General features: G+C 34.3%; 1 protein-coding gene across 3 annotated transcripts in view; it reads right to left on the minus strand.

The window, feature by feature from the left end:
• LOC140447633 (uncharacterized) overlaps positions 1-14,196 on the minus strand; it is a 453,196-nt gene that overhangs the window by 23,349 nt on the left and 415,651 nt on the right. For all 3 annotated transcript variants that reach the window (XM_072540392.1, XM_072540393.1, XM_072540394.1), the window contains 4 exons: positions 11,952-12,213; positions 10,628-10,896; positions 4,626-4,859; positions 754-1,046 (listed from right to left, as the gene is read on the minus strand). In XM_072540392.1, coding sequence (XP_072396493.1) covers positions 754-1,046; positions 4,626-4,859; positions 10,628-10,896; positions 11,952-12,213 — 1,058 coding nt within the window. The remainder of the gene's footprint in view (positions 1-753; positions 1,047-4,625; positions 4,860-10,627; positions 10,897-11,951; positions 12,214-14,196) is intronic.

Consider the following 14,196-nt stretch of genomic DNA (forward strand, 5'->3'; position numbering starts at 1 on the left):
TAAATGCGAATGATCAGATGTTACGTTTTCTGTTTTGCTGTATGGCTGTGAAAGTTAGACAATGGACTCTGAAACAGAAAAAAATACATGCCTTGAAAATGTATATATATAGACGGATGCTGAGAATTCCATGGGTACAAAAAGTTACCAACGGTGAGGTACGGCGCATGAGTAAACAAAAAGAATTAATCAGCATAATCAAAAAGAGAAAATACAATTCTTGGGTCATGTGTTGAGAGGTGAAAGATATGAATTACTCAAAATCATATTGGAAGGTGAAGTGCAGGGCAAAAGATCAGTTGGAAGACGCCAGAACTCGTGGCTGAAAGACCTGAGGGGATGGCTTTATTGATCATCCACAGAAATCTTTTGTTTCCAAAGCTACAATTGTTACTTGGATCGCCAACCTTCGAAAGGACACGGCACAATAAGAAGAAGATGACTATACATACGCTGACTATATCATATATACTCTTTACTATATAACGTTGGATTAGAATATGAAAAGATCTTGTTTTGGTTTTCTCTCTCTCTCTCTCTCTCTCTCTCTCTCCCTATATATATATATATATATATATATATATATATATATATATACATATATATATATATATATATATATATATATACATATATATATATATATATATATATATATATATATATATATATATATATATATATATATATATATATATATATATGTGTGTGTGTATGTGTGTATGTGTGTGTGTGTAATCTACTTCTACTTACCGCAGATCCGAGTCTTTTAGGATCAAGGTTTTCCTTTTCTCGTTTTTGACCGACTTCTGAAATGACAACCATTTTTCCATTTTTTTCTTTATCAATAACATCTGTTTCTTTTTTATAACTACACGAAGACTTATTTTTGCTAGAATCCGGTGGAGACAAATCTGCTAGTAGAAAATCTGGCGAGCGACTATTATTGGGGCTCAGAACAGCTATAGTTGGAATATTTTGTGGTATATTACTTAAATTTGATATGTTTTCAGGAGAACTGTGGGAAGAACTCGATCCACTACCACCTAAAAAATGTTTAAGTAGTACTAATCATGAACAATAAAAATACATAAATTAGAGCATCATCTGTATTTTACAATATACTAACAATAAAAATAATGAAAGGCAGACATAGTTCTGTTCTGTTTGAAACAAAAAATAAAAAGACAAAAAAGCGTTGTTCTTATTTTCCTTAAGCCGGGATCGGTCGCGTTGCTTCGTTTTGTATTCGGTCGTGTGTTTTATCTATCATTACGATAGATTTGAGATTATTTTTATTTGTTACGTTGTTATCCGAAATGATTTCTGTATGCATATACATAGTTACCAATATAAAGAAAGTAATTAATTTATATTTAAATGGGAATAAGCCACAATTAAAGGTTAAAATACGTTTATTGACGTTTCAATTTCCACTTCGGAAATCGTTCTCAAAATACAAACATTAGTAAATTAAACAAATTTTGTTTTTTGTTACTTAGTGAAAAATTCTTCTAATAATTTAATTTTATCTGACTCATCTATATTGACAATTCAGACATACCTTATACATTTTAAAGTAGACGACTTTAGAATGATATTGCCAATATTGTTGAGTTGCGTTCCTGGGACGACTTTACTTATAAGATAGTTCATTCGATTACATGAAATCAACTTTAACTTGAGAATATCCGTCAGAAAAGATCATGACATGTAATTCGTCTTTAAAAAGACAAATACATGCCATGATGACAGTAAAATTATGAGTCAGATAAAATTAAATTATTAGAAGAATTTTTCACTAAGTAACAAAAAACAAAATTTGTTTAATTTACTAATGTTTGTATTTTGAGAACGATTTCCGAAGTGGAAATTGAAACGTCAATAAACGTATTTTAACCTTTAATTGTGGCTTATTCCCATTTAAATATAAATTAATTTAAAATGCCACAAGAAAATAGCTTCAGAACAATATAAAGAAAGTAATGGTCCAGTTAAACGTCTAAAGAAGTTAGTTAACGATAGTTAACGCTTGAAAACAAGCACGACAGATAAAGAAGAAGTAGGTGAATAAAACGGCTTTATTTTCACCGGTCTCATCTAACCGACAAGACGAATCTCCAAGCTGAGGGCTGAGACTAACAGCGTGGAAACTGCTCTACCAGGTACACCACCCTGTCAGGTACGTAAGTCTACAAAAAATTCCTAGTTCCAACATCAAAATGATTATAATACCTATACTCGTCCGCCTAAAGATCTAGTCTACTGGCAATGATCGACCCCACCGTAAACCGATAATAATCTCAACGGAAATAAGAGCTCGTGCAACAATCATAGCGAACTACGATTGCCTACTAAAGTTACATTGTTTTGAGCCCTTCGACTCTCGAAAATCCAAGAGATATCGTTGCCACCTGTGACTAGAAAGGATACAGCCTTAGAGGCGTTCAGACATAATTCCACGGGTGGTTGCTTCGTATCATTACGCACTCGAGAGTAAATGTACTGCGGTTCATCTCGAATTGAGCAGGACCACTATCTCAACGACGAGTGATCAGTATGGTATTTATAAAACTAACCTGTCTCGCGATGGTCTAGGTGATTACTTCCTAGGAACCCCATCATATACATAAGACAATTAAAGGGGATGATTTCATCAAAGTTCGTAGAAAAGCGATTCCTTAATCACTGAAAAGATGGATGCAATACTTCTAATTTTTGATTCGTGCACCTTACTATACCCTATAATTTTCAATAATCATAAATTGTTCTTGCACTTTGGGTGATGACCATAACGCCTAACAATCTGGTAACAATGTTAGCCTCTACATGTTTTCCTTAGGTACGTTAAGTTTGTGACTAAGCCCTTCTAGTCCATTCTTTTAAACAAAAACCGAGTCTCTGGAAGATGAGATATCAGGCGGCTGACATCTTGACCCATTTTCATTAACATTAGATTGTAGTTTCTATTACATGATCACAATAGGCGTCGTCAATGTCACTGTCGGAGGAGCTGCTTTTCAGTTTTTTCATCCATAATTCATGGATAGTCAAACAAAACAATTCAAAAACAAGCTTTTACGCAAACAAATTTAAAAAATATTTTCGTTAATTTGGTATCATTTTGATCTTGGCACCTTTGTATCAACATTTGGATACTGAACAGAAAGAACATCTTCTTCTTTTGGCATCGTAACCCTGGAGGGGTCTTTGCCTGTCTGGCTACGTCCTTTCATTCAAAATTCTCTTGTGCCCTTCTCCTCCATTGTCGTACATTCATATTTTTCAGGTCGTTTTCCACGTTATCCAACCATCTCGTTCTGGGTCTTTTTTCATCTTTCTATCGGCTTCCATTGTAATATTTTTTTGTTGATTTTGAACCTTCTTGTATCTGGACATATGTCAGCCATGACTGTCTCTGACTTTTAATACATTTTACAATATAAAAAATTTATTTAGTAAAATAAATTTTATTTTATAAATTTAAATGAAGGTGTCCTTCATTTAATTCATTATTCTCGTTGTTTTTCCTTATTCTTCATTTGCCGTCTTCCTCTTGCACCGGGCCGTACTTATACTTTTCTCAGTATCTTTCTCTCGAATGTCTTGAGTTGTGCTTCTTTCAGTTCATCTGTTTTTGTCAATACCCAGGTCTCACAATCATAGGTTACTATGGGTCTAATTAATGTTCTGTGGATAGTCATTTTGGTACTTTTGTCCAATAATTTCGATGGCATCATTCTGTTATTAGCATAGTATGTACGATTCCCACTAGAAATACGTACATTAATTTCGCTACTTATGGAATTCTGTTGATTGATTTCTGTGCCCAGATATGTAAAGGCATCCACACGTTCGGTGATCTACTGCGATATTATTGCATGGTCAGGTGTTCTTTTGACGGCCCTATACTTGATTTTTGATTCAGTTATCTTAAGCCCACTTATAACGTGCCTCAGAATTAATTTCATTGAACACGTTCATTAGACGTTGCTCTCTCCTACTAATGATAGCTACATCATCTGCATATGCAGTAACTTGTACTGATTTGGTAGTTATATTGGTTACATTGGTTTTTCTAATGACTGCCTCAATAACTAGATTGAACAGCATGCTTAATAGTGCGTCTTTCTGTCTCGCTCCCACATTGATGTCAAATAGGGGAATCAGTCCTCCATTTACTATAACTGCGGCTTTTAAATTCTGCAACGTCATTTTTATGAGGGTGATATATTTGTTAGGTATTTTCATTACGAATATCTGCTAGCCTTTTGTTTCTTTACAAAAAGAAGATACTCTTTGTATATTTTACTGTGTATTACTCTGAGGAATATATTTAGAACGTGACTCATCAGACTCACGGTTGGGTAATAGCTGCGCGTTTCTTTGATATTCTAACAAAAGTCAATTAGTCAATCAATTAGTAATATTTCAGTGTCAAAAATTATGTTATAGATATCACAGAATACTTTAATACCGTCTTATATCAACAGCTTTAGTATTTCGACATTCACCTCCTCATATCTCTGGCAAGCAGAATATATGTGACATACACTCACGAAATATACAACATTCCCTACAGCAGATAACAAATAAACTGACAAAGTAGAAAAGTAAAAACTTACCCTCACTAGGGATTTCTGCACATGTGCTCATTTCCGCTGTAGCAGACATGTATCTCATTCTAATATAAGGTTGTGGAGGAGGAAATGTTTGCTGCCTTGTAAGAAGTTTGTTTGGTACCACGACGTTGCCTTGAAGAATAGAAGTGAGCCTGCTCACAGCTGTACTGCTTGTCATGGACGCTATAGTTGGTTCTGGTAAAAGATTTTCTGCACTTAAAGGCCTTTCTGGTTGTTCTAAAAATATTTAATTAGTCAGTCTGTTTTTTGTTAACGATGAATCAAATTGGATATTACTTTAATACTATTAGTACTATTACCATTGTTTAAGAAAGAACTATTACATTACATTAGTTTTGGCAATTTTACTGATTACTGATTTTAAAAACCAGTAGACTTTGTGTAAAATATTACGTTAACTTAGTTAAGAAACAATTTTAGGGATTTGCCAAATCAAATTTTACTACTAAAGTTTTGCTGTATGTCTATAATGGTGTGTAAACAATGAAAAGCTGATAGACACGATAAAAGAAATATTTTATTACACTATATGAAAACTTTAAGAGGCAATACCATGTGAGAAGTGTCTGCTCACGTCAGTCAACTGACGAGTATTCTCCTAATTGATGTGAGAAAGATAATTTATATTCTAATTCTTAAACGTACGATCTAACCAGGGTCGCATTTAGCTTCATGACACCCTTAGGCCGGCCCAGTTCCGCCACCCCCACGCCACAACCACTCATTATATCTGTCTCATACTTAAATTTTGGTAAAATGTGACATGTGGAACAGAAACCGAATTTGCATCTATTATCAAATAAAACTATAAGTTTATTTAAAAAATGGATTATTGAAATTACTATTTTTGGGTATTAATTAAAGATGGATAAAATACGTTAAAAATTGTAAACGTTGTTGTGTAATTGCATTTTTTACAATTATTTTTTTACATGCCATTTAGTACATAATAAATAGTAGTAGACAATAAGTCCTTCTTTTTCCTTCAGCCTCCATCTAAAATACTTTCCTGAGAGACTTTTTCTGAGTAAGGTCCTCTATCACTGTACTGTAATGTATCTTTGCGGAAATTTCAGATTCTATAGACAAAATAGACCAAGTTTTCAATTTATCTTCATCAATGGCTCAGCTCAAATAGTTTTTTACCCTTTTTAAGCAAGAAAATCTTCTTTCATCAGAGCCGCTTGTAGCCGGAATCGAAATACACATTCGATAAGAACACTATGTCGATATTCGGATAGACATCTTAAAGAATGGTAACTGAGGTAAGTTGAAACGCCTATCAACGAGGTATCTTCAAACTTCTTACCAGATACTGCACAATAAGCAAAATGACAGTAGTCATCTCCAAGATCATTTCTGTAAGTTTCTATGAGATTTGAACTTAAGATACTTTCTTCTACTTTTCCTGAAGATATTACGATTTATGCCAGGAAATTATATTTATCTTGGTACTCATTGAATGATTTATACCTTCTTTTAAATTCAACTATGAACTGATCAATGACGAATAAAAAGGTTTTTTATTTTAAAACACTCCCTGCCATTAAGTTTAATATCTTTAGCTACTCCGTCATCATATTTTTGTTTCTTTTAAAAATTCTTTTACAGTTTTTTTGTAACTTTAATTTTGAACAATTTTAAGAGAAAGTGATTTATAATAATCAAAATCATTTCTTTAAGAAGAAAAATACTACCATTAGAGACGCATATAGCTCTGTAATATTTAGAACATCTATTGTCTGACACTATATTTTTTTTTGGGTACTTGGGCTGAATAAAATTGCGCCCCAAAAGCAAACCATAAAGGCTGTCTTAAATCTTTTCAATTTTTTAAGAATTCCTACACTTCGAATCTTGTGGTGGCTTTTCCTGTGAAGTCATTTTCTATGGAAGTTAAAACGGATAAAATTTCATTCCATGGATCTCTCTTTCAAGGCGTTGGCAAGCATCGTCCCTGGCCGACCACCAAGCAGTTAATAGCTTTTTTTTTTATTTTTTCTTTATCGATCTCGACTATCAAACGTTTCCATCTTTTTGTTGAGCATGTAAAAACAAATATAATTCTTGAAGGATCCTAAAAAATCTGCAAGCTTCATTACAAGACTCTGTTGCTGATGTCCCAACTAAATTTAGTTAATGAATAGCACAGGGTAGAAACATTGATAAAGTGGCAAGCCCCTTTATCTTAGCTTGCAAGCCATTACAGACTTCAGCCATATTTGACGCATTGTCGTAAGACTGCTCTCGACAATTACTGATATTGACATTAAATTTTTGTAGTACAGCATTGAAAATTTGTTCTGCTTTGTCTCCAATTTAGGGAATAAATGAAAAAAATCGTTGGAGAACCATCAGATAGAACATATCTGACAATAAGTATTAGCTGGTTAATATGAGATACAGGAGTAGAGTCACCTACAGTGATAAAATACTTGTTTTAACTCCTCACGTACTTTACTCTTCACTCTCAGCCAATATTTTTATTATTTCATCACATATAATAGATAATAGTTAATTTGTGTGACCTGAGCCAGGATTTGCATGTCGAACCATGTTTTGCTAAGAAAGGGTGAAATTCAGCTATTAATTCCAAAACCATCAAATAGTTTCCATTCCAACGTATTATACTATTGTCTCCTGAGAGATAGACCTCTTGAAGGTAGAGCCCTAATGGCTGCAACTACTCGGGTTAAAATACTACGCCAGTAAATAGTTCCGTTATCAAGTTGTGCCAAAAGTATGTATGTAGCTTTTTGAGAGCAACGCTATTTGATTTTAAATCAAGAATTGACGATTTGTGAGCAGGCGAGTTCTTGTGAAGAGTGACACGATTTTAGGCCTTTTTCCAATCACTAAATCCATCTTTACTATCAAATGGGGAGCACTGTTTTTTTTTCCGAATGTAAAACATGGTCCACAAAAAACTGCAACCTTATTTTCGGAATAAACTAAGTTCTTTTACTTATTTCAATATTTACAACTTTTTGATTGAAAAGTGCTTTTGATAAAAAACGATTATGATCTAAATAATATTCTAAAGTAAACCGAGCATACCTAATTTACTTCGGCCACACAACTAGAAGAGCGGGGACCATGAAATTATTGGTAGTAGAAGGAAAGGTAGAAGGTCGAAGACCAAGAGGAAGATCTCTAACACGATGGACAGACCAAATGAAGACTCTGGTGGAAAGTCCCTACATAAAGCCATTCATATGGCACATGATCGCAGCCAATGGGGACAGTAAGCTAATAATATTAAGAGTGTCACCACGCCCTGACAGGGGTTTAAGGACCGAGGAGGAGGAGGTGGAAATTCTCTTACTGGTTGCGAAATCACCTTTACTGTTTTGATTAAATCCATTTTTTGCAATCAAATCTCTGGTATTGTCATTTAACAGCCATAAAGCAGGATCTATGTTAAGTAAGTATTTTAACGTTCAGTTCTTCAGTTAGTTAGAATTATAGTTAGGCCTGTCTTCACTGATTGTACAAACTTCATCTTCTAATCAATCTTCTTCTGGAGCTGCAGACGTCATCGACACCGTCGATCTTCTTCTACGTGTTTTTATTTGGCTTCTTAAAGAAGTCCATTATTAAGATCAATTTTATCCTCATTTTGACTGTTTTTATTTTCTTTCTGTATGACTCGAAAAAGTTCTTCCTGGTTATGTTCGCGCAACATCATATCTTCTGTTTCAGCATTTATATCAGAAGATTCCGAAAATTGTGGAGAAACCTGTTTTGGTTGACGTCAACATTTTAAAAATTGTTTTTGTTAAAAACAAAACAAACACGTACACAAAACAACTTAAACAATACAAACAACTATAAAATACTTCTGAATAAACAAAATTAACGATACGATGCAGCCCACACGAAGTGCCTAAATTAAGGTAGGCCTAGTAAAGCACTCTTACAAACGAACGAACAAGATAACTTTCCAATAGTACTCAGTAGCAGACAGTAGCTGGACAACAACTAATAGCACCAATCACGGAGCGCCACCTGCCAAGTATGAAGAGGGGAGTGACCTTTTCCACAGTCTCCTACATCAGCTCCCCTTCCGCTCCACACGCGCCAGGCCGCCCTCGCTGTGGCATTGGCATACAAGCATATTAGTATGTTTGATACACCACACTCCGAGACATTGCATTAGGATTAATAAAGTATTTGCAGCTTATTATCATATTAATTAATTAATTAAATTATAAAATTATTATTTAAACTTATAAACGGCACATCAAATTCAAAACAAAAAGAAATAGAGATATGCACCATAAATAAAACTAGAAAACACTTGTGCAGAAGGGACAAAAATAATTAAATTAAAAACATATGTCTACAGCTAGAGGAACATACTGACCGCCAAGAACCTAGAAAACTTTTCTCAAAAGTCAAGTATCTAGCGAGAGAATTCAAACCGCAGACACAGATCATCAAAGATAATAGTGGAAATACCATAATAAACCCAGACGGTATCGCAGAGGTGTGGAAACAGTATTGCGAAATACTATACTCTAACAACGATCCAGACGATAATACAGAGAAAATAAGTTATGAAAAAGAACGTCAAATATTGAAATCAGAAATTGAGTAGGCAATTAAAAAGCTAAAATTCAGAAAAGCAGAAGGAGAAGATGGAATAACAGCTGAAACACTCAAATAAATGGGAGAATTAGGGACGGAAGTAATGCTTAAAATTTGCAATGAGATCTGGAATACAGGAAAGTGGCCAAATGACTGGGGTAAACTCATGTTTATTCCCATATATAAAAAAGGTTCACCAACAGATTGCAGTAATTACCGTACAGTAGCAGAGTCACATCAATGAAAGACTAAAATCAATTCTCTTACCACAAATTCCCCAAGAACAATACAAACATATTTATGCTTTGTTGATTATTCCATGTTGACATCCTTCGATGTCGATGTGGCATATACTTCGAGAAATGGGTATGCCAGAACATCTAATCTATTTATTACAAAAAAATCAAGAACCTACGTTATGCTGATGACACTCTTATATTTGCGTCATCACCAGAAGAACTGGAACAAATTATGAATAGGCTAGGCACGATGAGTACGGAATATGGTTTAAAAATAAATATGCAGAAAACCAAAGTGATGATAATCGATAGAATCAGAAACAACCAGTCAGAGATAAGAATCATGGCAGGTTACGAAGTGGTGAGGCAATTTAATTATTTAGGCTCCGTTATTACTAACAGTGGAGGATGCGAAGACGAGATCCGTTAACGCATCACAATGGCCAGATCAACAACAGCCAAACTCACAAAAATTTGGAAGAACACTGACATCACAAAAAACACAAAATTACGCCTTGTTCGAGCATTGATATTTCCTATCGCCACCTATGCTTCAGAAACTTGGACAATAAAAAAAGCCGATTCAAAGCGTATAATGACATTTGAAATGTGGGTCTACCGTAGAATGTTGCGCATACCATGGACCGCCCATCGCACAAATAACTCAATTCTAGCAGAACTTAATATAAAAACTAGACTCATCACAACTATCAACCAAAATATACTGAGATATTTTGGACATATAACTAGAAGAAGAAAAGGCATGGAGCGAATGATAGTTGAAGGTAACGTAGCGGGTAAAAGATCCAAAGGAAGATCCAGTACGATGGTCGGACCAAATAAAGGAGATGACTGATTACTCATTCTCCGAAGCAAAACAACACGCACAGGAGAGAGATAATTGGACAGAAATAGTCAAACAAATTACATGACGCCACTACATCCTTACGAAGGAGAAAAGATTGAGGAGGATAACATTAATATTTTTCTGTTGACATTTTACATTTATAAATAGATTTTTATATCAATGTTTGAAAATTTGCCACCCTAGGCCGTGGCCTACTCGGCCTTATCCCAAATACGACCATGGATCTAAATTTTTGTCTACCGATATGTTTTATTTGATTTTACTTATAGTTGCAAACTATAATATACCTGATGAATATAGAGGACTTGAAGAAGACACATCAGATTGTGATCCATATGGTAATAATTCATCTTCCTCTTTAAGGCCACTGGAAGCTCTTGATTCAGTCTGTGGGCTAACGGGCGTTCGATTTAATAGAATACCTTTACCCGTTGGTAGGCTCTCTCTTCTATAAATTGGTCTTGGCAGTGTATGTTCCATATTAACTGGCACAGAATGTCTTCTTACTTCTAATGATTCCAACGTTGGAACAGTAAGTGATTGTCTTCCAATATCCCTAAAAATAAAAAAAATTAGTAGAATAATCTAAAACTGCTAAAAAATTGTCATACATATATTTTTGGTCAACAAGTATACTGAACCTATACGCCTGAGTATATACGCCTTTCGTTATATATCTAGTATACTGAGATCCAAATACCTGAAACCGCCAAAGGTCATTTTCGCAGTAAACTGAAGATCTGAGTACGATGTGGTTTTGGACTAATTTACATTCATTTAAAAAGAAGTAGATATAAAAGCCATCGATTTTTCGATATTTTCAAATAACCTGGTATCAAGTAAAACAGTTGTGGCTTCTCGTTAAGTGCAAAACTCCAAATACATAATTTACTAATTCCGACCAACATTTTAACTTGGTTGCCATTAGCGTACTCATTAAATATATTATAAAATCATTGTGCATAAGTTACAGTAATCATTGTGTATAACAAGAGCTCACGAAATTAAATATCGAAATAATTGATTTGACAACGTGGCGTAAGCGACTGTCTTTGTCAATACCCAAGTTGGCGCAGATCGCATCTTAAGATATTTCAGAAAGATTGCACAATACCAATAACACTGTTGTGGTGTTAAATTTGCATTTCAAGATATGGCATGAAATAGAAACTTACATATTTATCATCATCATTATCAATGGTACTATTTAATAATGAGTCGACTAAAATATTGTTTTCAGTTAATAAAAATGAGTGTAAGAAGAAAAGAACTAATTCGTATGCCGCACTCATATTCTTGTCTAATAAAAGTTAGACAAAAGGATGATAATGTGGTCATCAACCTAATTTTAAGGTGATTAACTTAAAGGTGATTACTTAGATTAATACTATCTGTATAAGTTTTTGGTGCAAAAACAAACAATAATTTATTTATGTAGATGCAGATTCCGTTTTGCTAATGCTTTAGCCATCTCCGTTAGTAGATATAGATTAACGTGTATGGATGGGACATAAGATTGATCAATTTAAAAGTTAAGATATAGCATAAGTTCCCGTAGAACAAAATGAAAATAACATTTAGGGCATCTTAAGATGAATTTAAACTTATTACCTTGGCGCATGTGATGTATATTCTTGTGTACATCGACTTGTTGAAGATTTTGTTGTCAGTGGTTCTTCTTCGTCATCACTGGCAACTTCAGGTTCGGCGTCCGACAATTCCGTTTGTGTTTCTTCCGCTTGTTCGGCTTTTTCTTGTGCTTCCCAACGTTTTCGGTTAGTATCTAGGATGTTCATCATGTGCGTTGAAAGACTACTGCTCATAAATCGATGCCATTCAGCAAACAGTGGTGTAACTACATTCTTAAAAAAACCTAGAACATAAAACCCTTTAAACTAAAATAAGTATATGGTAATAACATAGTATTTATTTGATACTACTTTAAATATTAATATAATAAGTAAAACTTGTTTTTTAGTAGAAGACCATTGTTAAAATATATCGACAATGTCATCATGGCGACTCAAATAAAACATAGATACCATAAAACCGAGTAACTTTGGGACAGTGTTTAACATTTTAAAATAACACACTCTCGTCGCTGCCGTAACTACTCTTAATGCTGACACCGTTTGGAAGCTTTTGTACGAAAGAAAAATTGAATGAGAGCAACAGATGAAGAAGACGTGAATAATTTTATTAATAATTAGGAACATGAGTTGTGGGATTCAACTTAGTAATAACAGGATTTTCGACGAAATAATCGGTATCAGGAAATTTATTACGGAAAGAGGAAGCGATTACCTAGATTCAAAATTCCCCAGGATTATACACATCAATCATATAGTGTGGTAATGCGACAGGGGACGTGACTTCGTTTTTATGTAAATTACGAAGCAGGGAAAATGTGAATAACCTGGACAGAAACAGTCCCGCTGGAATGTTTTAAAAAATAACCAAATCAGATTCGTTTGATGGGAAAAGCTTTGGAGACTGATTTATATCATTACTACTGCTTTTGCTAAAGGCTCAGGTAGGACTGAAGACCACTTACTTGGGATACCCTTAGCTCTCATATTAGTATCGAGGTACTACGGTTTAGTGAGGACAACATAAAATTTGTAATGATACTACCCATGACTTCTACAGCAACTGTACGTTCTTCTTCAGAAAACTTCTTTGTCGAATTCCGCAAGTGGGGAATTTATCATATCGATAAACAGTTCCAAAAAGGTTTTCTGCATACAGAAAGGTTGTCTTAGTTCGTTTATTTCTTAAGTTGTTGGATAGATTTTCTTGGAAGTAATTCCAAAAGGGAGAGTGCATCAACTGATGCAAAAATACGATAACAAGTACCACGGCATAAGAAATTAAGATAAGAGACAACAACAATTTTTAACGGAGAATTCAGTGATTTGTCGATTTCTTCTAGTCTTTTAAAGCATACAATTGTACAGAATCAAAGTTTCTTTACATATCAGGGAATTTTTCCAAGTTGTAGTTTGTTGAGTGAAATCATTTAGGTATATATTTGGAAAGACGAAGGTGAACATCATATAGAAAACATGTTCTCAGTGAATTCAATCTTGACAGGTATTGACAGAATATATAAAGAACTAGAAAAAGTATCCCAAAGTTATTCTGTTTTATAGTATATCTCATAGTTTTATAGTATCCAAATAAACCGCAGTCATTCGAAATAAAAACCATTTTTTCAATTTTCCCAATAATATTTCACTATAGTCAAAACCCCTATCAGTCAATTGACAGGGAAAAAATTGAAGGAACGATAGCATATGACGAAGAGGAATATAGTGCTTATTAAAAAAATTCTATAAGTAGAAGCAAAAAACTTGGAACCAATTAGAAAGGAGTTTAAGTTACCAAGGATATCGAAATAAAGAGTATTATATGCCTAATCTAAGATATATGTAGAAGATTGGACCACCATCAAATTTCGAAAGCTACAGTACTTCGGACACATTATGCTAAATTAATCCAGATATGCGCTTCTACAAGCTATCCTGCAAGAAAAATATTTGGAAAGCTACTTGAAGGAAGAAGAAGAACATCCATAAATATTGCCATGATGATCACAGAGCCAACATTCGTCACAGATAGGCACATCAAGAAGAAGAAATTAAGAAATATTACAATTTATTATTATTTATGGAATTAGCAATGATGGACAACAAACACAACAAACAACAGCTAACACCAAGCTGCAAAAAGTGCAGCGGCTAGCTTGTCTGGGAATCACAGGGGCAATGTCAACATGTCCCACTGCAGCTCTAGAGGCGATGCTGAACCTTCCTCCCTTGCAGTTCTGCATAAGGAGGGAGGCAGTAACTACCGC

The sequence above is a fragment of the Diabrotica undecimpunctata genome, chromosome 8, assembly GCF_040954645.1.
Source record: "Diabrotica undecimpunctata isolate CICGRU chromosome 8, icDiaUnde3, whole genome shotgun sequence".
NCBI lineage: Eukaryota > Metazoa > Arthropoda > Insecta > Coleoptera > Chrysomelidae > Diabrotica > Diabrotica undecimpunctata.